Genomic DNA, 22,923 nt, shown 5'->3' with positions numbered 1-22,923 from the left:
TCGGCCTGCTGTGCCTCTGCCAGACTTTTGGAGAGTTATGCAATTAATTGCACACCCACTTTCTCCTATGGCATTTGTTAGCCCTTCAAATACTTGCCCAATTATGTTTTGAGTAGGACTCCTGAAAAATATTTTCAAATTGGTGCATTCTCGGTCTCAGGGAAAAAGTGAGGACTGCAGATGCTGGAAATCAGAGTCAAAAAGTGCGGTGCTGGAAAAGCGCAGCCGGTCAGGCAGCATCGAGGGGCAGGAGAGTCGGTGTTGTGGGCGTAAGCTCTTCATCACGAATATTCCTGAAGAACAGCTTATGCTCAAAATGTCGATTCTCCTGCCCCTCGATGCTGCCTGATCGGCTGTGCTTTTCCAGCACCACACTTCTTCACCCCGCACTCTAGGTCTCAACTTGTAAATTATGAACGTAAGACATGAAATCTGCCTGCAGTTCTCAGTGTCTACTGGAAACAGTTTGTCCCTATTTACTCTATCAAACCCATTCTCGATTTTCAACACTTACCAAATCTCCTCTTAATCTTGTCCCAGAGAAGACATTCCCAGCTTTTCTAGTCTCTTATCCCATATCATGTTCTCATAAATCTTTTCTGCACTCAATGCTTGACCTTGCCAGAATTTAATGTAGCATTCTAGCTGAGATCTAAATTGTGCTTTATAAAGGTTTTGCAGAATCTTGTTTTTACATTATTTTCCACTGAAACAAAGGATCGTCAATTTTCTTTTGAAAATGGCCTTCTCAAATTATGCATATACATTCCCATAGAAATATATTGTTCCATGGTTGTAAGTTTGCTCGCTAAGCCGGAAGGTTTGATTTCAGACATTGCGTCACCATGTTAGATAACATCATCGGTGAGCCTCCGGTGAAGCACTGGTGTTCTATCCTGCTTTCTATTTATGTGCCTTTGTCTGTTACGGTGGGTAATATCCTTTCCAGTTCTTTTTCTCAGAGGTTGGTAAATGGGGTCCAAATCAACGTGCTTATTGATGGAGTTCTGGTTTGAATTCTAGGCCTCTGGGAATTCCCATCTCTGTTTAGCCTGTCCTAGGATGGATGTGTTGTCCCAGACAAGGTGATGTCCTTCTTCATCTGTATGTAAGGACGCTAGTGATAGTGGGTCATGTCTTTTGATGGCTAGTTGGTGTTCATGTATCCCGGTGGCTAGCTTCCTGTCTGCCTACCCAACATAGTATTTGTTATAGTCCTTGCAGGGTACTTTGTATATGACATTCGTTTTGCCAGTTGTTGTTATAGGATCCTTTAGGTTCATCAGTAGCTGGTTTAGTCTGTTGATAGGTTTAAGGGCTAACATGATGCCAAGGGGTCAGGGTGTCTGGTAGTGATCTCAGAGATGTCATTGTTATATAGTAGTGTGGCTAGGATTTCTGCGCTTGTTTTGTCTTCTTGTTTGAGAATTGGCAGACTGTGTTTATAGGGGACCCATTGTTCTTGAATACACTGTATAAGTATTTTTTCTTCTGCCGCTCATAGTTCCTGGGTGCTGCAGTGTTTTGTGTCCTGATGCAGCTCCATTTGTAGGTGTTGGGATGATTACTTCTGTAGTTAAGCATCTGGTGTCTGCGTGTTGCTATGTGTGGACCCCATTTACCAACCTCTGAGAAAAAGAACCGGAAATGACATCACTCACCATAACAGACCAAGGCATATAAATAGAAAGCTGGACAGAACACCGTTGCATTATCAGAGACTCCCTGATGTTACCTAGCATGGGGACAAATAGAGCGAGAACAAGCCTTCTATTTCAACAAGCAAACGTACAATCTGAACCTCAACCTGAGCTACAAATCTTCACCAAAATAAATCACATTATTCCTTCCTAACCTCCCTTCCAAAAAGGTATTGTTTCACATTCTCTGGATGTAAGTTTCATTTGCCATTTATTGTCACACCTGGTGAAAATAAAAATGGACAATACTACTGCAGATAACAACAGATCAAGAGCCGCATGCGGTTCCAAGTTTTGCAAACACAGTTGAAATTAATTTATTAAACGGTGATGTATAAATTTCCCAAATAGGACAACTTTATCACTTATACCTGATGGCATCATGAATAAATTCTTCTGTCTAAAACTTTATTATGTATATTTTCATAAAGATAGCAGACTTCACTTCACCAAGACAATTTGCTAAAATTGTATTTTATTGTCTAAAAATAATTTGAACAAAAGTGATAAAGAAAACAATAAGTGGCCTGAGGAATTAAACCTGCACATTGCAACCACTTGCAGCCTGATGTTGATCCCTAGGCAAAATATGACAGGGCAGTGCATTTGCTCCTGCACCAGCCAGTCTGGCTGACTTGGACTCAGACTAAATTAGTTGAGATTGGCTAGCTGCAGAGTATTCTGCATGCTCTGAAGTCTCCCCACCCCCTGTCCAAAAATAATTCAAGTAGAGATACATGAAAAGTCTACTTAAAGTAGGCCCTACAACTGTTTTAATGTATTACATACTCAGACAAAAATGCAATTAAAAAAGGATGGCATTGTGCCAACTAAAAATTAACAGCAAAAGAAAAGACAGAATCCAGAAAATAACCGCAGGCCTGGACAGGCCCCTCTCTGAACTTCACTGTAACCTTTCCCTCAGATCAACCAACCCTCACTGGCTTCCAATCCCACCCTCACTTTGCCTGAGTCCATCCATGGGTTCTCCTCAAGCACTTCAAATTTGTTTAAACTTTATTCAATAAACTTTTATGCATTTGTTTACCCAGAAACCCCACTCAAACTTCATTAGAAGGCTACAGCCAGAATCATAAACAGATTTATTTTGTCTTCCAGAAAGTAAACCAATCTACTTTAGGAGAAATCACTTAGGAATTTTACTAAATCAGGCAAAATGTCAGAGTTATGGAACTGACATAGCTAGAAATTATATTCTTTCAAGTTTCTTTCTCTTCACCTCACAATCACATTTGTTCTCCTAACTTTGCTTTCCTGTTATTTTGCCAACCTGACTCACTCACTCTTCTATTTCTTCCTTTCTTTAACTTCCCCTCCATTCTCTTCATGTTTCTATTGTTAAACTATTACTGCACAGATGACAGAAATTCAAGTTGGCAGTGGGAATACTCAATAAATGCTGCTTTACCAACTTTGTCAACATTCCAGAAAAAGCTTTTTCTTTAAAATACTAATCTCCAAACGTGGAGTCTGTTGAACCATTGAAAAACATAAGATTATTTACCCTCCAGCCCACAACATGAACAGAAAAATGAACGTGGGTGTCATGGTAATTTCTGTGAACATGCAACATGTCAGCCTTTCATAAACTGAATCAAATGAATGGCAGTCAGTTTCATTGTCAACAAGGATCATTCACTTCAGGCTGTTATATTTTTGAAGTAAACTCCTGAGTGACAAATACTTGATCTCAAATACTCATGGAAATATGATGCCCAAGTTAGGAAGCTGCTGGATACTAGCTTTCCTAAAACGTAAACTGCAACAGATGGAAAGCAGTAACATAGGCCAAAGGATTGGTCAGGTGCAAGGTTATGAAGTTTGCCTGATGGGGGTAAGAGGATTGGAAATGTGCAGCAAACACCACAGCAAGTTATTGCGATGGTAGACTATGTGATGCAGAATATGAAAATATCAGAAGACATAATATTTAAAGTCAAGATTAGAGTGGTGCTGGAAAGGCACAGGTCAGGCAGCATCCAAGGAGCAGAAAAATCGACGTTTCAGACATAAGCCTGATGAAGGACTTATGCCCGAAACATCGATTTTCCTGCTCCTTGGATGCTGCCTGACCTAATGTGCTTTTCCAGCACCACTCTAATCTAGACTCTGATCTGCAGTATCTGCACTCCTCACTTTTGCCTATAATATTTGAAGTGTTAAGGAAGAAACAATGTTGAAGCTCACAATTAAAGCAACAACTTTAAACATTACTTTAGGCTCAATTCTTTCCACCAAAAAGACTCAGCAGTCTCCTTACATTCATAATATGGTGAGCTTGGTCGTAATCCATGTGGGCTCTTTGCAGTGAGTTTGTCTGGTTAGGATAGATTGCAGTTCCTCCATTGATTCCCCCATTCATCAGTCCATTCACCCCATTTGAAAGCTTGTGGTGCAGGTGTGGGCAGCCATTGCTGAGGCTTCCATTACCAATGTAGCTGCCATGAATGCTTCCATTGATTCGACTGGTGCCTGGCAGGGTGGTATACTCCATCAGCTGGCCATTTACCTCTTGGCCTTGATAGAGGTAGTTAGGAGGATCATACTCTAGGAAAATTAATACAAAAATTATATATGCAATCTGAATTATGCCTCCTCCCCATTTTGCAGATATATCAATGAATATTACAGTTCTCTCAAAAACTTTGATCAATCAACTCCCTTCATGAAACTTGCATTTAAAGAGTTAAGACAATAGTTAAGGCCTAGTCTTAGTGACCACCTATGAAGCCTTCAAGTCGCAGTTGTACTGGAAAAAAGGCCTGTATCAGGTTTACAAAGTGAAGTTGTGGAAGGGGCCTCTTTTTCATCGACATACCTCAGCTGTTGCCTGTCTCTTTGCAATCACTATGACACCTAATATGCTTCCAAATGCTGGAACTTAAGACAGACTATATGCTTTTGTTAGTATAAACAGATGAGGAATTAAAAGCTAGCAAAACAAACTTGGGGAGTAGCATTTTCCGTTAAATATACCCAAAGCAGTTCAAAGCATTACCATTCCAATCCAATATCTTTCTCAAAAGGTTATGGAAGTAAATTTTGCTGAAGAAAAAAAACTACACTAATACAGGGAGGTTAATATGTATGTGGTGCAATCATAATGAACTGCAGAATAGATTTCACAGTGCTGGTTCCTATGCTTATCAGGAAGATGTCAGCTTAAAACCTTTGTATGTTGGAAACAGATGTTGCTGAGTAGATTATTCAACTTGTGTTCTTGCTCTGTGTGAATGCAACTGAGAGCACAGGATTGTGAATATCCACACTCTCCAATCAACTATTTAATGCAGCTGACAAGTAGAAAAGCAAAGTGTAAGTGGAGGAGCTGAAAAGTCTAGCACCTTAGAGGGGAAGAACTTAAAAGAACAGTTACCATGTTCACAAGATGGTCTAACAAAAAAGTTCCAGTCCAGTATTGATTGCCCAGTTATATAACTATGGTGCATGCACATTTCTCTAACACTAGTGTTGAAGTGCTCAACTTCTTTAAAAAGGTCAGAATGTTTTACAACAAAAAGTCTTATGTGAATGGGGTGGATATATTAAATATAATTGGAAGATTTTGCTCTCAGCATGCAGCCTTAGCAACTGGAATCAAAATTCACAAGCTAGACAGCTCTCTCATGAGCTTCCAAGCATATGAACAAGAACATCAGGCTCAGACTCCATGCTGGGAATGAGAGCTTGTATACGTATCCTTCCTTTGCCAAATTGACTCAATATCTTTTCTATTTGCACTGACAGTGCCTCAGCCAAACTCTATTCACCGCTTCGGAGCAGGGTTTTGCAAGCTATTTGCCTTCCTGGCTGTTTATGCAATATATGCCATGGGCCATATACAAGGTATAAAACCATTTTCTCACTACTTTGTATATACCCCAAGACGTTACACTAATAATGGATATTTATGTAGTGCCTTCGAAGTAACTGAACAACCTAAGATACTTCATGGGAATATCATACAATCAAATTAAACATGAAGTTACAAAGTATAACGTTGGAGCAGATGACCAAAAGCTCAGCAGGATAACTGGATCTTAAGATGCACTTAAAGGAAGGAAGAGAAGATGATGAGCAGAGGGGTTTCAGGACAAAACTATAGAGTTTTGGCCTTAAGCAGCGTGAGACACAGACAGAAATGTTGGACTAATTACAACAAAGGATGCTCAAAAGCCAGAAATAGGATGAGTATATGAATCGTGCAAGATTGTGAAGCTGGCTAAGATGAAAGATTGAGTGAAGGATGAGGTCATGAAGCATCTTAAAACAAAGATAATTAACATTAAAGTGACTGCACTGGGATGAAAAGTTCAAAATACTTCAACAAATCTCACAATAAGTTATATTCCTCAGAGGAAATACAGGTAAGGGTAATCCACATGACTACTTACTCTGTAGCGTCGTCTGTTGACGATTCTTCCATAGGCACATGGCAATGAAGATAATGAGGATGAGAACCATGATCCCTAGCACTGAGCCCACAATCAGGTATAACATATCATTGCTCCGTGTGCCAGAAGTGGATGTCCCAAGACGACCACCCTGGTGGTCAGAGAGATTAGGTTGTGTACTTATGCCGTCACCCATCACCACAGAGTTTTCCGAGGATTCAAGGGACCTCCGTGCTAAAAGGACAGAGAGGAGCAAGTGACAGTAAGAAGCAACATTGCTAAAATGTGAATATATCTAATACTTTCACATCATTTCACAATAAAAATAAATCTCCTCCTCAGCAATCTAAGAGCTGCAAATACACCTGTTCCTGCCAACATTACTAGGGGTAACTATGCAACACTCTTTACGAAGATGACGACCTGTTTTCACACCAAAAGCATCCTTCATCATGATATTTGGTGCTGTCTTTTTGCTAACAGATAAATTCAGAACATAAGAAACAACTCAAAACTAAAGATTTATGAGGCATCATGGGCCACAAGCAACAGAGGAAGTGTATTCCAGCATGGTCTGTATCCTCATGGAGGACAGATGCCTCAGAATGCCAACATCAGTCCAGGGCATCAAATCAGATTCAACGAGGAGTGTAGCAACAGCATCAGGTGTACCTAAAAATAAGGTTGAGAAGATATTTCCACTAGTGGGGTACAAATTAGGGTTCATAGTTACAGAGTAAGGGGGCACTCATACAAGTCTGAGATGTATGAAATTTTATTCACTAAGGAGGGTAGTGAATGATTGGAAATCTCCACTGAGAGCTGAGGAGGCTAGATCACAAAGTATTTAAAAAGGGAGGAAGACTGATATTTGAAAAACCGGGGAGGGCAATGAGGATCTGGAGAATTGAGGCCTAGGGCAAATCAATCTTGAACTTCTTCAATGGGTGGAGCAGACTCGATGGCGGATAGTCTATTTCTGCTCCTAATGTTCTTAAACATTTTAGTGACTGTACACTTGGTGTACTGTGTACAGTTAATTAACCATCTTTTCAAATGTGCTTGAATGAGAAGGGCAGCAGATACGTGGGCAAACCAGAACATGCAAATTCCCCTTCAAGCAATCATTCACCCTGACTTTGAACTGTAATCTCTGTTACTTCACAGTCACTGGATCAAATCCTGGAATTCTCTCCCTAACAACAATGTGGCAGACTTACACCAAGTGAACTGCAGCTTTTCAAGATGGCAGCTCACCACCACCACCTTCTCCAGGGCAATAAATGCTGGCTCGCCAGCAATGCCCATATTCCCTGCATGAATAAAGAAAAGGACCAAAATATCTTTCTGAAGAAATACAGCAACATGTATCTGTAATATTTTTTAAATTCTGTGTTCTGATTTTCAATATCTCAAGAAGATTGCTTAAGTGACCATCACTGGATTAAGTCAAAGCTCTGCAGTCTCATCACATTCAGTCATGAATGATAGTAGACAATTAGAACAATTTCAGGGAATGAGAGATTCCATGCATGTTCCATTCTCAATGATGCGGAGGTTCAAAAGATAACTGCAATGATCTTCAGCCAGAACTTCCAAACGTTTGATTAACCGGTCTCTTTTGCTCAGGGGTCCACAATTACAGAAGTCATTTCTCAGCTAATGCAATTCACTGTGAGATATCAAGAAATGGCTGAGGACACTAGCTACAGCAAAGACTACAGACCCTGAAAACATCTTGGGTGTAGTGAAAACGTTTCTTTTTTTTAAATTTTAATTTACTTGTGGGATGTGGGCATTGTTGGTTAGTCCAATGTTTAATGCCCACTCCCTAGTTGCCCTCGAGACTGTGGTAGTGAGGGCCTTCTTGAACAACTGCAGTCCACGTGGTCTTGAACTACATACGTCTTCAGACAACTAGAGTTCCAAAACTGGCACCTGCCCAATAGATCTGGAAATAGTCTAGGCAGATTCTGTGCACATAAAGCAAGCCAAATTTAAACCTGTCAATTATCACCGCGTCAGTCTACTCTTGATTATTAACAAAGTGATGAAAGTGGTCACTGACATTATTATTAACCAGATATTCATTAATAACCTGCTAACCAACAGTCAGTTTGAAACTACCAGGAGCACACCTCCAGACCCAAATATGAACAGAACAGCTGGGGTGAGTGAGTGAGAGTGCCTGGTATCAGGACAGCATTGAGCGAGAGCAGCAAATAAAATCAAGTCAGTGGGAATTAGGATAGGGGTGGGAGTGGGGATACGGTCTAATTTTCAGCTGCTTCCTTATTAACCCTTTATTCTTCAGATATTGAAGCACTCATGCGTGCATGCAAAATTCAGGTATGGGCTGACAAGTTGAAATTAACATTCGCTTCACAGAAGTGCCAGGCACTGTCATCACCAAACAGAATCCAACACTCTCCCCATGATATTCAATAACATCGCCATTTCTGAATCCTGCACCATCCACAAAAAACAGGGTGTTACCATTGACCAGAAACTGAATGGGTTTAAAGAAGAGTAATCTAGAGGCAATGTATATTACAACAACTAATTCACCTCCGTACTTCACAAAGCCAACCTCCCATCTGCAAGGTAAAAATCAGGAATGTGAATGATATAATCCACACTTGTCTGAATGACTGCAACTTCAACACTTAAGTTTGTAACATAAGGACAAAGCTTTTCTGATTGGTACCCCATCCACCTGAAATATGTATTGCAGCAGCAGTGGACAATGTCTATATGTTGTTCTGCGCCAACTTGTCAAAATCTCCTTTGGCAATATCATCCACTCAAACCTGAGGCCTCTAATCACTCAGCAAAACTGAGCATATGGGAACATCACCTGCAAACTCCCATCCTGTGAATATATTTTAAAAAAATACATGCTCATGTATCAAAATTATGACTTTTTTTTCCTCTTGAAGACACGCATACCTTTGCTTGGATGTAGCGCTGGACTTTGCTTGCCCAAACACATCTCATCAAATAGCCATTCTTCAGAGAACAAATACAGGCAAGAGAGTCAACAACAGGCACTAATGAAGCTGGTCCTCCTCTCACCTGTTCTTTTAGATTAGGTTACTTACAGAAAGAGGGGACATGAAAAGTCCTTGGTTGATAGGATTAGGGAAAACCCAAAGGCTTTCTATAGGTATGTCAGGAATAAAAGGATGACTAGGGTAGGAATAGGTCCCGTCAAGGATAGTAGTGGGAAGTTGCGTGTGGAGGCTGAAGAAATTGGGGAGACACTGAATGAATACTTTTCGTCAGTATTCACTCAGGAACAGGACATTGTTGCCGATATGAATATTGAGTCACAATTAATTAGAATGGATGGCTTTGAGATATGTAGGGAAGAGGTGTTGGAAATTCTGGAAAGGGTGAATGTAGATAAGTCCCCTGGGCCTGATGGCATTTATCCTAGGATTCTCTGGGAAGCAAGGGAGGAGATTGCAGAGCCATTGGCCTTGATTTTTATGTCCTCGTTGTCTACAGGAATAGTGCCAGAAGACTGGAGGATAGCAAACATGGTTCCCTTGTTCAAGAAGGGGAGTAGGGATAACCCTAGTAACTATAGGCCGGTGAGTCTTACCTCTGTTGTGGGCAAAGTCTTAGAGAGAATTGTAAGGGATAGGATTTATGAACATCTGGATAGGAATAATGTGATCAATGATAGTCAGCATGGTTTTGTGAAGGGCCGGTCGTGCCTCACAAACCTTATTGAATTCTTTGAGAAGGTGACTAAGGAGGTGGACGAGGGTAAAGCGGTAGATGTGGTGTATATGGATTTTAGTAAGGCGTTTGATAAGGTTCCCCATGGTAGGCTACTGCAAACAATACGGAGGTATGGCATTGAGGGTGAGTTGGAGGTTTGGATTAGGAATTGGCTGGCTGGAAGAAGACAGAGGGTAGTAGTTGATGGTAAAGGTTCATCTTGGAGTGCAGTTACCAGCAGTGTTCCGCAAGGATCTGTTTTGAGTCCATTGCTGTTTGTCATTTTTATAAATGACCTGGAGGAGGGGCTAGAAGGTTGGGTGAACAAGTTTGCGGATGATACTAAAGTCGGTGGAGATGTTGACAGTGAGGAAGGATGTGGCAGGTTACAGCGGGATATAGATAAGCTGCAGAGCTGGGCAGAAAGGTGGCAAATGGAGTTCAATGTCGCTAAGTGTGAAGTGATTCACTTTGGTAAGAGTAACAAGAAGATGGAGTACTGGGCTAATGGTCAGATACTTGGTAGTGTGGATGAGCAGAGGGATCTTGGTGTCTATGTACACAGATCTCTGAAAGTTGCCACTCAGGTAAATAGTGCTGTGAAGAAGGCATATAGTGTACTGGCTTTTATTGGTAGAGGAATTGAATTCCAGAGTCCTGAGGTCATGTTGCAGTTGTATAAGACTCTGGTGTGGCCGCATCTGGAGTATTGTGTGCGGTTTTGGTCGCCATACTATAGGAAGGATGTGGAGGCACTGGAACGGGTGCAGAGGAGGTTTACCAGGATGTTGCCTGGTATGGTAGGAAGATCGTATGAGGAAAGGCTGAGGCACTTGGGGCTGTTTTCATTGGAGAAAAGAAGGTTTAGGGGTGACCTGATAGAGGTGTACAAGATGATTAGGGGTTTAGATAGGGTTGACCATGAGAACCTTTTTCCACGTATGGAGTCAGCTATTACGAGGGGGCATAGCTTTAAATTAAGAGGTGGTAGATATAGGACAGATGTTAGAGGTAGATTCTTTACTTAGCGAGTCGTGAGTTCATGGAATGCCCTGCCAGTAAGTGGTGGACTCTCCCTCTTTATGGGCATTTAAACGGGCATTGGATAGGCATATGGAGCAAAGTGGGCTAGTGTAGGTTAGGTGAGCTTAGATCGGCGCAACATTGAGGGCCGAAGGGCCTGTACTGCCTGTATGTTTCTATGTTCTATGTTCTAGAATGGAAACAGGCCCTTCGGCCCAACGAGTCCACACTGACCCGCTGAAGTGCAACCCACCCAGACCCATTCCCATACATTTACCCCTTCACCTAACACTACAGGCAATTTAGCATGGCCAATTCACCTAACTTGAACATTTTTTTTTGGATTGTTGGAGGAAACCAGAGCACCCGGAGGAAACCCACGCAGACATGGGGAGAATGTGCAGACTCCACACAGAGTTGCCTGAGGCGGGAATTGAACCCGGGTCTCTAGCGCTGTGAGGCAGAAGTGCTAACTATTGTGTCACCATGATCAGAATCCTGTGCAGTATCAACACAGAACTTAGCAGATCGAACAGAATATTGGAGATCACATCCAGACAAAGCCAATTATGATAGCAGCAATTCCTACCTTTGGTCTCACAGATCATGACATTGCTAAATTCACTCTCTCCACCTTCATTAAAACACTGCATCTTGATATCATATGAGGTTTCAGGCTGCAGATGTCCGATGAGGTGCCACTGTTTGTTCCCTGCATCATAAATAAGCACGTTAGATGATGTCTGTTTAACCACCTTATACATGCAGGCAAATCTTATTACACTGTATAAAGAGGGTAGATCTCATTGATTTTGAAAAAAATGAACAAGTGCATTGGAACAACTAGTATAAAAATTGCTTATTTAGCATGTGTCCGACACACACTACGGAATCTAGGATGACTCTACCAATACCTAAGAGTTTGGTCTACCTGTTCTTCATTGAATTGCATCTTAGTTTGGTAAGCAAACAGGACTGCAACAGGAAACTGAACCTAATGATGCTTATGTCTGTGTCTGCACAACATCAGTACTATCATGATAGCTCACAGGTTAAAGAATAAAAACAAAAGGGACCAAGGCACCTTAAGTATGGGATTTAAAAAAAAACTCATTACAGGCTATTATAGATATCAGGACTGGCGACAGCAGCCTGCATTTTCACTTGATCTATACTGATCAGAGGGAGCCATGCAATCTTGTTTGAGAGATACTTACTTGCATATTGTTTATTTACATTTGACTTTCGACTAATCCATTTCCTACATTTGAACTAAAATTGTGGGTATTCAGTCAAATATGAACTGGATTAGCACAATGGCTATATTATTGGTCATGAGGAACTTATTGCTAATTCAGAATACATTCAAAATGATACAATACAGAAGTGAAAAATTATATTCAATGGTTTGTTGTGCCAAAATTGGATCCTTAGTTTTTTTTGAATTAATAGTCTAATGATTTAATGGCACACCTAGACGATTCCACTATATTACGAAAATGTTTTCAAGTTAAAGTTTAACATGAATGGTTTACGCTGCACATTGCTGAATAAGACAAGTACATAACAAGAATTTCAAAATGTTCTGCTGCAAACTTTGACATGAATGGTCAAATCAATGCAAATCAGGAGGAACATGATGAAATTGAGTTTGCCAGTTTGTTTGGAAAAGAAATGGCTTTGAGTAGACTGCAGTGAAATATTTAGCGATGTGTTATTGACTGTTGAAATTGACCTGGAAGAAGGAAGGTTTCACTATGTGAATAGCAGGACAAAATGAGAATGCCTGGACGTATTTTAGTTTAGTCAAATGATAAGCAATTGACATCAGTAACCAATGAATATAACTGGAAAGGATAGTTTTAAAAAATATTGTGTATGCAAGATAAAGATTCAATGTTAAAATCACTCTCTCAGGAAAATGACCTCAGAATTTTATTTTATGAAAACTTTGATTCCTCCTGCAATGTTCTGGATTCACTTATCCAGATTGTGGCCCTTTTACTACACCCCCATCCCCCACTGGCAAAAGAGGAAAAATCTGTTGGGACATTGTAAATCAAAATTCTGTCAAGATAATTATCAAACAGCAGGCTTAGAAATCTGCTTACTGCCTTGAGTCTGGACAGAAATTTAACAAGCAGCATGATTTCAGCCTGGACGGAGTCAATCCTTCCTTTTCCTTAAAATGAGAAAACAAAACTCAGCACAATAATTTAATAAACAAATCTTTTGCCTCTGGTTACTATATTCCTGAGAGACAGAATCCCAAAGGGAAAGTGAAAATAACTGACTGAATTCCTGCCGTCTCCTGGCCGCAGTCACTCTTGGCCCCGGGTCACTGCACAGTCCAAGCTTTGCAGTCTGATCACATCATTTTGTTTTTCCTGGCCTGTACCCAGGCTGTTAAAAGCCTCCAAAAACACTTCCCCCTCCTCCTGAAAATTACTTAGCAATTTTTTCCTTTGCACCCAATTTGATTTGTGTACTTTAATTAAAATAAAAGTGGAATAGTGTGGTGGGCATTGCTGGTAAGAATTTAATTAAGTGTTTAATAAAGTCTTTTTCAGGAAATTCCACCTGAGAGATCGCTATGGCAACAGGGAATGAAGGTCTACCTCCCACAGCTCCGAGTCTTGCCTGTACTCTCACTCCTGACTCTGCTCTGCACAGTCTCACTTATTTTTATAGTTGTAACGGTGTTCACTAATGTTCATGGCTACATTTTGATATTACAGTAAAGTGCTATTGAACAAATAAATCAGGAATTAAATCCTTACTTCACCTTATAATTGTTACTTCTAAAATGGATGACTGAAAATTGCCCAATAACCCTCAAAACTCTTTCCTGCTGCCTCTACTGAAGTCATTGACTACCACAGGGGTACAAGTGCCAGCCCCACTTTTACTTCTCTCAAGTAGCCATTCTCCAGTCATTAGCTGGACAGAAAGTGGCAGTGGACTCGACTATGGAAGGATATAATGAATGGGCTACATTCTATCCTCCGACAACATTTTCACATTGATATTATTCAGCAGGGGAGTAAGGGAATGGAAATGGTTGTAGCATTTGCTAATGTGTAGAGGAACTAGAAGGCCTGTTAGAAGAAGAAAATGTACACGCTTCAAACATAATTAGAGACATTGCCTTGTTTAAGCTCCCCCAATTATTCTAATAACATAAGACAAACTCCATTGTTTTGAGCGACCAAAACGGTCTTGCAGCAAATGGTAGGAACATCTTCAAAGCCTATTTCCATTGTTGGCACCTGGTTACCACATACCCACCAATATTTAGACAGTTATTTTGTTCACCTAAGTCACTCAATAACAGTTGTGTTGAATATGGTTACCTGGAAGAACCTTCCTGTTCTGACAGTTTACTTTTGCCTGCATCCATTTAATTTCCTTTCACATAGATTATAATGTGTGCTATAAGACAAAACAGATGATTGGAGTTTGTTTTACAGAACCCTCTGCTTCGTCTTTAAGAATAACCACAAACTTCCAGTTGCCTGCCATTTCTTCACACCATTTTGTTCTCATACTAACATTTAGCCTGCTGCAGTGTAACAGCAAAGCCTGACACAAGTTGGAGGAAGAACATCTCATTTTCTGCTTAGATATTTTATAGCCTTCAGGATTCAACTTTGAAACCATAAACACACTTCCATTTTGATTACATCCCACTCGTCAGTTCAGTCCCATTTTCTGCTATTAACACCTATTCGGCACTTGCATCACTTCTCTACCATTAATAGCACTTCTTTTGTCATTTTCTCTGGACACACTCACCATCTGTTCCACTTGGTCCTCCTCCCACTTCATCAATAGCACAAAAACCATCAATTTCTAGCCTGTTTCAGATGCAAACAGTTATATTTTATCATGCTGAAACATTAGCGGTTTCTCTCTCTACAAATGCAGTTAGGCATGCTAAGTTTTTCCAGCACTTGACCTTTTATTTCAGATCTCCAGCATCCACAGTACTTTGTTCATATTGCACTTCCTTCTTTAATCTTAGTTTCCTTACTTAAAATAAGATTGTGACATTATATTCTAATTTTTCTAATTAGGAGTTGCGCCTGTCCAGTTGGGTTCAAGGATTTTGTAATTATTGTAAACAATGGTTAAATCACTGACAACAGGACTTTTTCCGTTTGTGTACCTTCAACTACATCTCGCTTGTAGTCGCTGTCATTGTCACTGTCAGTCGGCCGGTAATAGATATAAAATCCTTGGATGGGAGTGTTGTTGTTACTGGATGGAATATACTGTTGAGATAATCAGATCAATAGAAATATCAGTATATTGGCAAAGCTACAATTCATCATAAGGAGTTTTTTTTATATATATAACCTCAGCCTTCCAAAGTTATGTAGATCATGTATAAAATCTGTCACAACAATGGACTTTAATGTAACCATAGATGTAGCTCCATGTTAGATAAACTTTTGTGCTGTAGATTCATGCTCATATCAAGGTTGCCCCACATTCATTGTTATTAAAACACAGAGTTAGTAGAGAGGTGTTCAGACAGATTCGATCCCTGGTGCCACAAATTAAAGGCATTCAAGCCAAGAGGACAATTAAGTGCAACAGCAAATGTTAATTTTACATCAAAGACGATTTATTCATTTTCTTAAAGCCTCCCTTCTCTCTCTTCCAATCAGGCTCCTTACTTCCATGGTGCTTTGTTATGAGGGGTAGATCAGTAAAAGTTGATCGGTTTGCATTAGCCAATAATATCAATCCCTAAGCAACCACTTTCTCTCATCTCAGGTGGGTCACTGAATTAAGACCATTTCTCACCTGGTGTTTGTACCCTTCCCATTGCAGATGGGTAAACAATTTCACTAATGAAACTCAAACTCTACTTCAGAGCCAAGAGTCAAGCACCCTAGGTCAGTTACATGGCAGTTACTGGACAGCCTGTGCTCTAGTTTAGGTTAGGAATCATGGACAGTTCAACAAGGTGCTAGGAAAATAATGCATGCTCCCTAAATTGATCACCTTGCTAATGGAATAAAGTTAATGATGGTACATTTACTGATGTTCTAATGTTTATCATCTTGTGGACATTTAGTAAATTTTTATCTAAATTCAAGAAAAAGATATCTACTTAACATCAATACCATGCAATTTTTTTTTGAGTCTTTAAGTTTAACTGAACTCCTAAAAAATGTGAATTGGAAGTTTGAGAGGAATCCCGAGGGTCAATTTAACAAAACCAGATGTCTAGCATGAAGTTTTACTCTTTGGAATTACATAATGGGAATTCAGGTGCAAGTTTCAAATGATTTTCCATCCACCCATCTGTGCCTTAATTATTGATGCTCCTGGTAGGCAAATCTTCACATCTGGGGGTCAGTTTCATAAAATCAGCTCTTGGTGTTTAGGATTTTGGTTTTAACAGCAAACAGATTTATCCTGAAACGGTACTTGGGACAAACTCAAGACAGCAGCAAGCAAAATTTGAACAGACTAGCATTCATATAATCTATCCTGTCCTCGAGGTACTTCACAGTTTACTTTTGAAGAGCAATTACCACTGTTATTTAGGTCAAACCCTTAGTGGCACTGGCCTGCAGAGTTGGTAGCAACCCCAAAGACAAACATGGTTAATTTTTCATGGGCAAAGGCCAGGAGGACACACAAACCCCACCTGTTAAAACTGGTGGCACCAGCTCAATACAAAATCAATGTTAGAGGAACTATAGACAAACAGAAGCCACTGTGAAGCATGCCCAACAGTGCATTTACACAATGTTTTCACTGTTATTTGTTGATCTAAAAGGAAAACTAATTTCCTTGTACATAATTTTTGTTGACCTGTGTCCTCTAGCATTTCCAAATCACAATGATAAGGAGTTACATTGCATGTCTGGGAACTAAATGACTCTAATCAAGATTGTTGTCTGCCTGCAACAGCCATTGAAGAATTCCACTGAACTTTGAGTGTGCGTTGAAGGAGGAAGACTTAATTTGTTCATATTGAGGCCTATGCGTTCAATGAGTCTGCCCGGTTGTCTGAAGTACAACAGGGAGACAAATGTCTGCAAAAGTGAATGGTCATCACGTAAATTGCCTTGCAAGACTGCACATAAAGGGCTCATTTTTCAGTTTACTAATGTCCATCTTGTCCAAGTGACCTCCAGCTGGACATTGAATATGTGCCCTCTGTTTTACAGCTTCTGCATTATTGCCCTTTTCATCACTAATCCACCCTTCTTTGGAATCTAAAAGAATATCCAATAATGGAATGAGGCATGGCAACGAAAGTACAGAGCCAGGAGGCAACAAATAAAGAAGAAATGTGATTCCCTGTAATTATTTATTTAAAATATCATTCCAATCTAAGTTAATTAAACACCCAGAAGTGTTTTCCGTTCAATTTTGGAAAAGCACGAGAGTTAAGTGCGACCTATTTTTGTTTACTGCGCTCGCGCCTTGGAAGATTAGCAGTTATTTGGTGGCTTTGCATTAAAAGATAGCTGAGATAGGCAGCTCAGCAGAGGATGGGATCCTCAGCACACAGCAGTGCTCTGACATGCTTCTGCATGGTCAACCTTGAATTAATATTAAAGAATGAAATTCTAAATAGATGACACATACCATGCTGAACAAACAGAAGCTCTCTCATTACACAGTAAGTAACCCTTACCCTGGTGAAAAATAGCAAATGCCTACAGTTACAGTAATTTTTAGCCTGTTCAATACAGGAACTCTAATTAGGCAGAACAGCAGATTTCCTGCGTTGGAAAATCAGGGGCTGCAGGTCCAAGGCTCTCTGACAAGTGTCTTTCACAGCATCTCTATGCAATAGCACTGGCTATTCAGAAAACTGAGTTAAATAAGCAGTAGTGAGCAACAGTAACCCTGCTGAAAGGCCTTTTGCAGAGTGTACAACCGTACAAGGGGGCTTTTCAACAGCAGGTTAAGAGTTACATTGTGCTCAATAGTTAAATATCAGAGATTTAACTTGCTTGTTGCAACTTGCTCCTTAACTTATAAACGGTTTCCAGTCCTCCCATGGTTAATGTACTGCTGAGCCTTTATGATAATCAGTGCACAATTAAAGTAATAACCAAACTCAAAGCCTCACTGTCAATCCATCAACTTAATCCAGGAGGGAAACATGACACAACCAAGAAAATATTTTTCCCAGAGCTTTGCGTGTCTCCTACCAATCTCAAGTGATCTTATCAATCTGCTCAGAATAAGACAGGCTTTTTTTTGCTTAAAAAATCAGTAAATGAAGGTTCTATCAAACACAGGGGTCAGACTTCCCTGGTTCTAGCGCTTGCCTGCTGCCAGGAAAGGACTGATTATAATTGAGAACATTCTTGGATTTAATGAGGTGGCTGGATGAATGAAGTGCAACTAAGTTTCAGTGACTGATAAGAGCCTCCATCATTCACCACCATCCACCTTTAGCAGAGCTCAATCAGCAAACTTTTTTACAATTAAAATTGCTAATTCTTGGGATGTCGATTTCTAATCTCATTTGCGCAATTTTTGCTGATTGAAACTGAGACTATCTGCAACTGGACACGCTGGTCATGCAGTTAGAACAGCTTTATTAAAACAAAACATGATTTAAAAAAGTTTCCAGCAACTTGAAAAATGGATTGACTTGAGGTCCAATCTTCAGAAGGAGGAATCTAAACGAAATAGGCAAGCTCTGCTGCTAGAAAATGCTAGGGATAAACATTTGGGTGATTCCTTTGTTTAAAGATTCCATATATGGCAAGCCTGCCCACTTGATAAATCACATTAAATCTTTGAATTTCGAGAACACTATTACAGTCATGACAAGAGGCTCAAATCCTTCTATTGCTAGCCATGCTGTTCAGCTAGATGCATTTTGTGGACTGGCTGCTGCCTCATTCTCTAACTGAACTCCAAAAGTTTGTAAGATTAATAAACACCAGGAGACAGTGAGTGGGGAGTACTCCAGTTACTAGTGTGGTCACACTGTAAGCACATTTCACATGTTCAGAATTCCTAACAAAACTCTTAGACATGCTATTTTTAAATGTTCACATAATTGCCTAGAAACAAGGAGCAAAATATTGAAATCAACAGTGGCATTTAGTTGAATGAATCATCTACCCTAATTCAAATCAGTATTTTCTCTTTTGAAAATTCTTTTAGGAAAATACACAACTCCAGACAGTTCTCATTAATGAACTCTGGCTAGGACAGTGTTTTCTCTTGATTTGATATGTGGGCAAAAACGTTCTAAATGAATGGAATTGTTTTTTAATTTAAGAACTTTAGCTATTGACTCTTGTGCATTCCTTCAGAGAATCTTTCTTGCCTTTAGAAACAGGTAAGTAATGCTACAGTAAACACAGAACAGACAAGAATGATTCATTTGCGTGACACCATTTACTTTAATTGGAACTAGCTGCCCAAATCCCATTTGCCATCTCAATCGTTTTATTACTTTTATTACTTTGTTTAAATGAGGCTTCTGCATAAGGCGGCTCAAAAGCAACAATGTTTTGCATTAAAAAATAACCTTTGTTGTTAATAAGATAGAATACTGACCCAAATTGAGATCTTTTTTTAAAGCAGGGGAGACTAAATAAAAGTTAACAACATGGTTAGTAAATTGATGACATACAACGAAGAGCCCTATGCTTACCGTCCATTTCAGCATGATCTGGGTGTCACTTATAGCTTCAGTATAAGCAATGTGAGGACCTGCAATTGGACGTGCTGAAAATGGATTGCTGAATCCTGCCACTTGATAAGGTCGTGAGGCAGCACTTCTGGGACTTTCACCATAGGCATTAATGGCAATCACACGAAATTTGTATGCAGCACCTATGGCGCAAAAATGGGAGTAATAATTAGTGCAGCACAGGACAATGTGATACATCACAGCTGAAGACCTCCTTACAGGACTGAGCAGTGACTCTTTGCAGAGAGCTTGACCATTGTGTTGCAATGATATAAAATGAGGGATGGGGAGCTAAATCTGGACGGAAAACATGTGGTCTTGAGTTCTAGTAGGATAGAATAGTAACTTAGAGGCCTGGACTGTTCCACAGAACAGATGTCCAAGCCCTTCCATTGTAGTCTCTGAATTTGAATTCAGTTGAAATGAAATCTAAATAAAAAGTTAGTATCAGTAGAAGTTATAATTTTTTCATGAAACTCCCAGTTTATTGATGTCCTTTAGGAAAGAAATCGTCTGACCTACAACCAGATTATCTTGAGCCACTAATGTTAATTATCCTCTGAAGTGACCAAGCTGCTCAATTGTAAAGAACCATTATAAATGTGGACTTTAGTGATTCAAAGAGACTTATCACCTGAGGGCTTTGAGGGATGTCAATAAATGCCAGCTTTGCTTATAATGCCTATGTGTAAAGAATAAGAATAATGCTCTTCATCACTGTGCACCAATTGTTGCCGATACATGATGTAACGTGAAATCAGATTGGGCACAGCTGCAATGCAATCACATTCAGATTGTTCAGATACACAATATTTGGGCTTATATACGAATGGCTACCTAAGGGATGTTAAGATTCTCAGGAGCAAAGACAAAATAGAAGTTTTCAAGACTATAAAATCAACTGTAACTGTTCGAGATGCTTCTGCCTTTACAAGGCCCACAGAATTTAATTAGATTATTGAGCCTTATTTCACTTTTCGTTTTGTTACCTGGTTCAAGACCACGCACTTCCACTGAAAGTTTAGATGGAGAGATGCTGTTTGCTGCCACTAGCCAGTCACTGTTCCTTCCTATCCGTTTGTACTCCACATTAAAGGAGGTGATGGGGGAGCCTCCATTCGCTCTTGGAATCCAAGTCACATACACAGAGGTTTCTGAGGCAGTTGAGATTGTAGGTCGGTCTGGTGCCTCAGGGACTAGATAGGATAAAAAGAATGGTCAGGAATGGGCTGGAAAGTTAAAATTACTTAATTACTGGCTGTACACAGAATAAAAAAAAAAGTGGCTTTTTGGCAAAATTTCAGCATTTAGGACTGCAAATTCTGGTCTGCTTCAACGAGCAGATAATGTTTGCAATTTGGATTTTTTTTTGCAATTATGCTCTCTCTCAGACAGTGCATCCTGTGTCCAGGGTAACTCAGGTTTTTTCAGTTTGACTAATCCATCTTATTGACTGCCAGAAGTACAGTCGTTATTCAGAATGCTGTCACAGGATTCTCACATTACTTAAAAATTGAGAGGAAGTATTTCACAAAGAGCCCTTCAGCAGCAAAATAAATGTCTCAATAAGTCATTATATTAAAAAAAGCCCCACAGCATTTCATAAACAATCCAACAAAATTTATGGCAGATTTAGCATTTGGGAGATATTGCCTCACCAATTGTGCAGGTGCGCTCTGCAATAACAAGATATTTAATCACAACTTTTTAATGGCTCTTAGAAATTCAAACTGAAGATGACATCTGAAATTATTATTGTTTCAGCAAGAGCTAGTATTGACCAAATGGCTAGCAGGAGCTCAATACTCTATACAACAGGCCAATCACAAAACAAATTCTCAAATGAGATTTTGAAGCTTTAATTGCAGAGCAAAAGACTCACTGCACTGTATCATGAAATGGTGGGACTTCCTGTTGGTGAATCACTGTCGGTGATTTCTGGTGCTTCCAAGATGACACACAAGGGATCTCAGGGGAAGCAAGGAATAGTAAGACAGGTTATCCACTTAGACAATCTCACAAAGTGCCTACCAAACTGTCTGAGAGAGATAGCATTGGGAGAAACTTAATGTAGGATCCAACCAGTCTTGGCAGGAGGAAATAAGACAGATCACAGGGAAAACATGTTCAATTGGAGAAAACTTTAACTTTCCTTTTAATATATACTTAAAAAGCAGCTCCTTTGCTTTAGGTTCATGCCTCAATCTTGCCTTTCAGATAATACAGAAGGCCTTCATTATCACATATGTCATTTTAAACTCTTATGTTATCAGTCACTGCAGAGAAACACACCTTTAGGCTGACCAATTTTGTAGGTTTCTAAAATCGTGCACTAACAAAATAGATAATAAATATCATTATTGCAAAGTTACCCAAACATTAGAAATTTTTAATCACAACATTTTTATTTCAACATTCACAGTTCTTGCTTTTATTTTAGAAACTTTTATTGTTGGAATATTAGACCTAAGAAAATAAAATAAGCCCCAACTTATTTGTATATACACTTACACTTGGGTGTTCAATTTTCTTTGTTTTAACTTGACATAAGATTATAGCTTAAAAATGATGGAACATGAATTACAATTTTAAAATCTTTCACTCTCTCTCGTCTCCTTGTTTCCACCAGCCAGTTTGAGTGCAAGAACTTTTGGGAGGAAAAAAAAAGTCATGTTTGATTTGCTAACAGTTTTGGAGAAACGCAGAAGATAGGAGGAGGAGGCAGCCAATCTGCCATTCATCATTATCATGGCTGATTGTCCAACACGACAGCCTAATCCTGTTTTCTCCCCATAACCTTGGATCCCATTTGTCCCAAGTGTATATCTCGCCACCTGTTGAATACATTCAATGTTTTGGCATCAACTACTTCCTGTAGTAATGAATCCTACAGGCTCACCACTCTTTGGGTGTAGAAATGTCTCCTCATCTCCATCCTAAATGGTCCACCTCAAACCCTCAGGCTATGACCCCTGGTTCTGGACACACCCCACTACCAGGAACATCCTCCCTGTATCCACTCTGTCTAGTCCTGTTAGAATTTTAGGTCTCTATGAGATCCCTCCCATTCATCTGAACGCCAGTGAAAACAATCCTAACCTAATCAATCTCTCCTCATATGTCAGTCCGGCCAACCCCGGACTCAGCCTGGTGAACCTTCGCTGCACTCCCTCAAGAGCAAGAGCATCTTTCCTCAGAAAAGGAGACCAAAACTGCACACAATATTCTCGGTGAGGCATCACCAAGGCCCTGTATAACAGCAGCAACACATCCCTGCTCCTGTACTCGAAACCTCTCGCAATGAAGGTCAACACACCATTTGACTTCTTCACTGCCTACTGCACCTGCATGCTCATTTTCAATG

General features: G+C 39.9%; 1 protein-coding gene across 3 annotated transcripts in view; it reads right to left on the bottom strand.

Moving 5' to 3' along the window:
* Positions 1–22,923, bottom strand: part of cdon (cell adhesion associated, oncogene regulated) — a 166,635-nt gene that overhangs the window by 10,827 nt on the left and 132,885 nt on the right. For all 3 annotated transcript variants that reach the window (XM_060847092.1, XM_060847090.1, XM_060847091.1), the window contains exons 12-17: positions 20,549–20,755; positions 19,521–19,702; positions 15,036–15,141; positions 11,457–11,579; positions 6,116–6,349; positions 3,982–4,268 (exon numbers count right to left, since the gene is read on the bottom strand). In XM_060847092.1, the coding sequence (XP_060703075.1) occupies positions 3,982–4,268; positions 6,116–6,349; positions 11,457–11,579; positions 15,036–15,141; positions 19,521–19,702; positions 20,549–20,755 (1,139 nt within the window). The remainder of the gene's footprint in view (positions 1–3,981; positions 4,269–6,115; positions 6,350–11,456; positions 11,580–15,035; positions 15,142–19,520; positions 19,703–20,548; positions 20,756–22,923) is intronic.

The sequence above is a fragment of the Hemiscyllium ocellatum genome, chromosome 29, assembly GCF_020745735.1.
Source record: "Hemiscyllium ocellatum isolate sHemOce1 chromosome 29, sHemOce1.pat.X.cur, whole genome shotgun sequence".
Classification (NCBI taxonomy): domain Eukaryota; kingdom Metazoa; phylum Chordata; class Chondrichthyes; order Orectolobiformes; family Hemiscylliidae; genus Hemiscyllium; species Hemiscyllium ocellatum.
The sequence above is the reverse complement of the archived record's forward strand: the minus strand, read 5'-3'. Positions and strand labels throughout refer to the sequence as shown.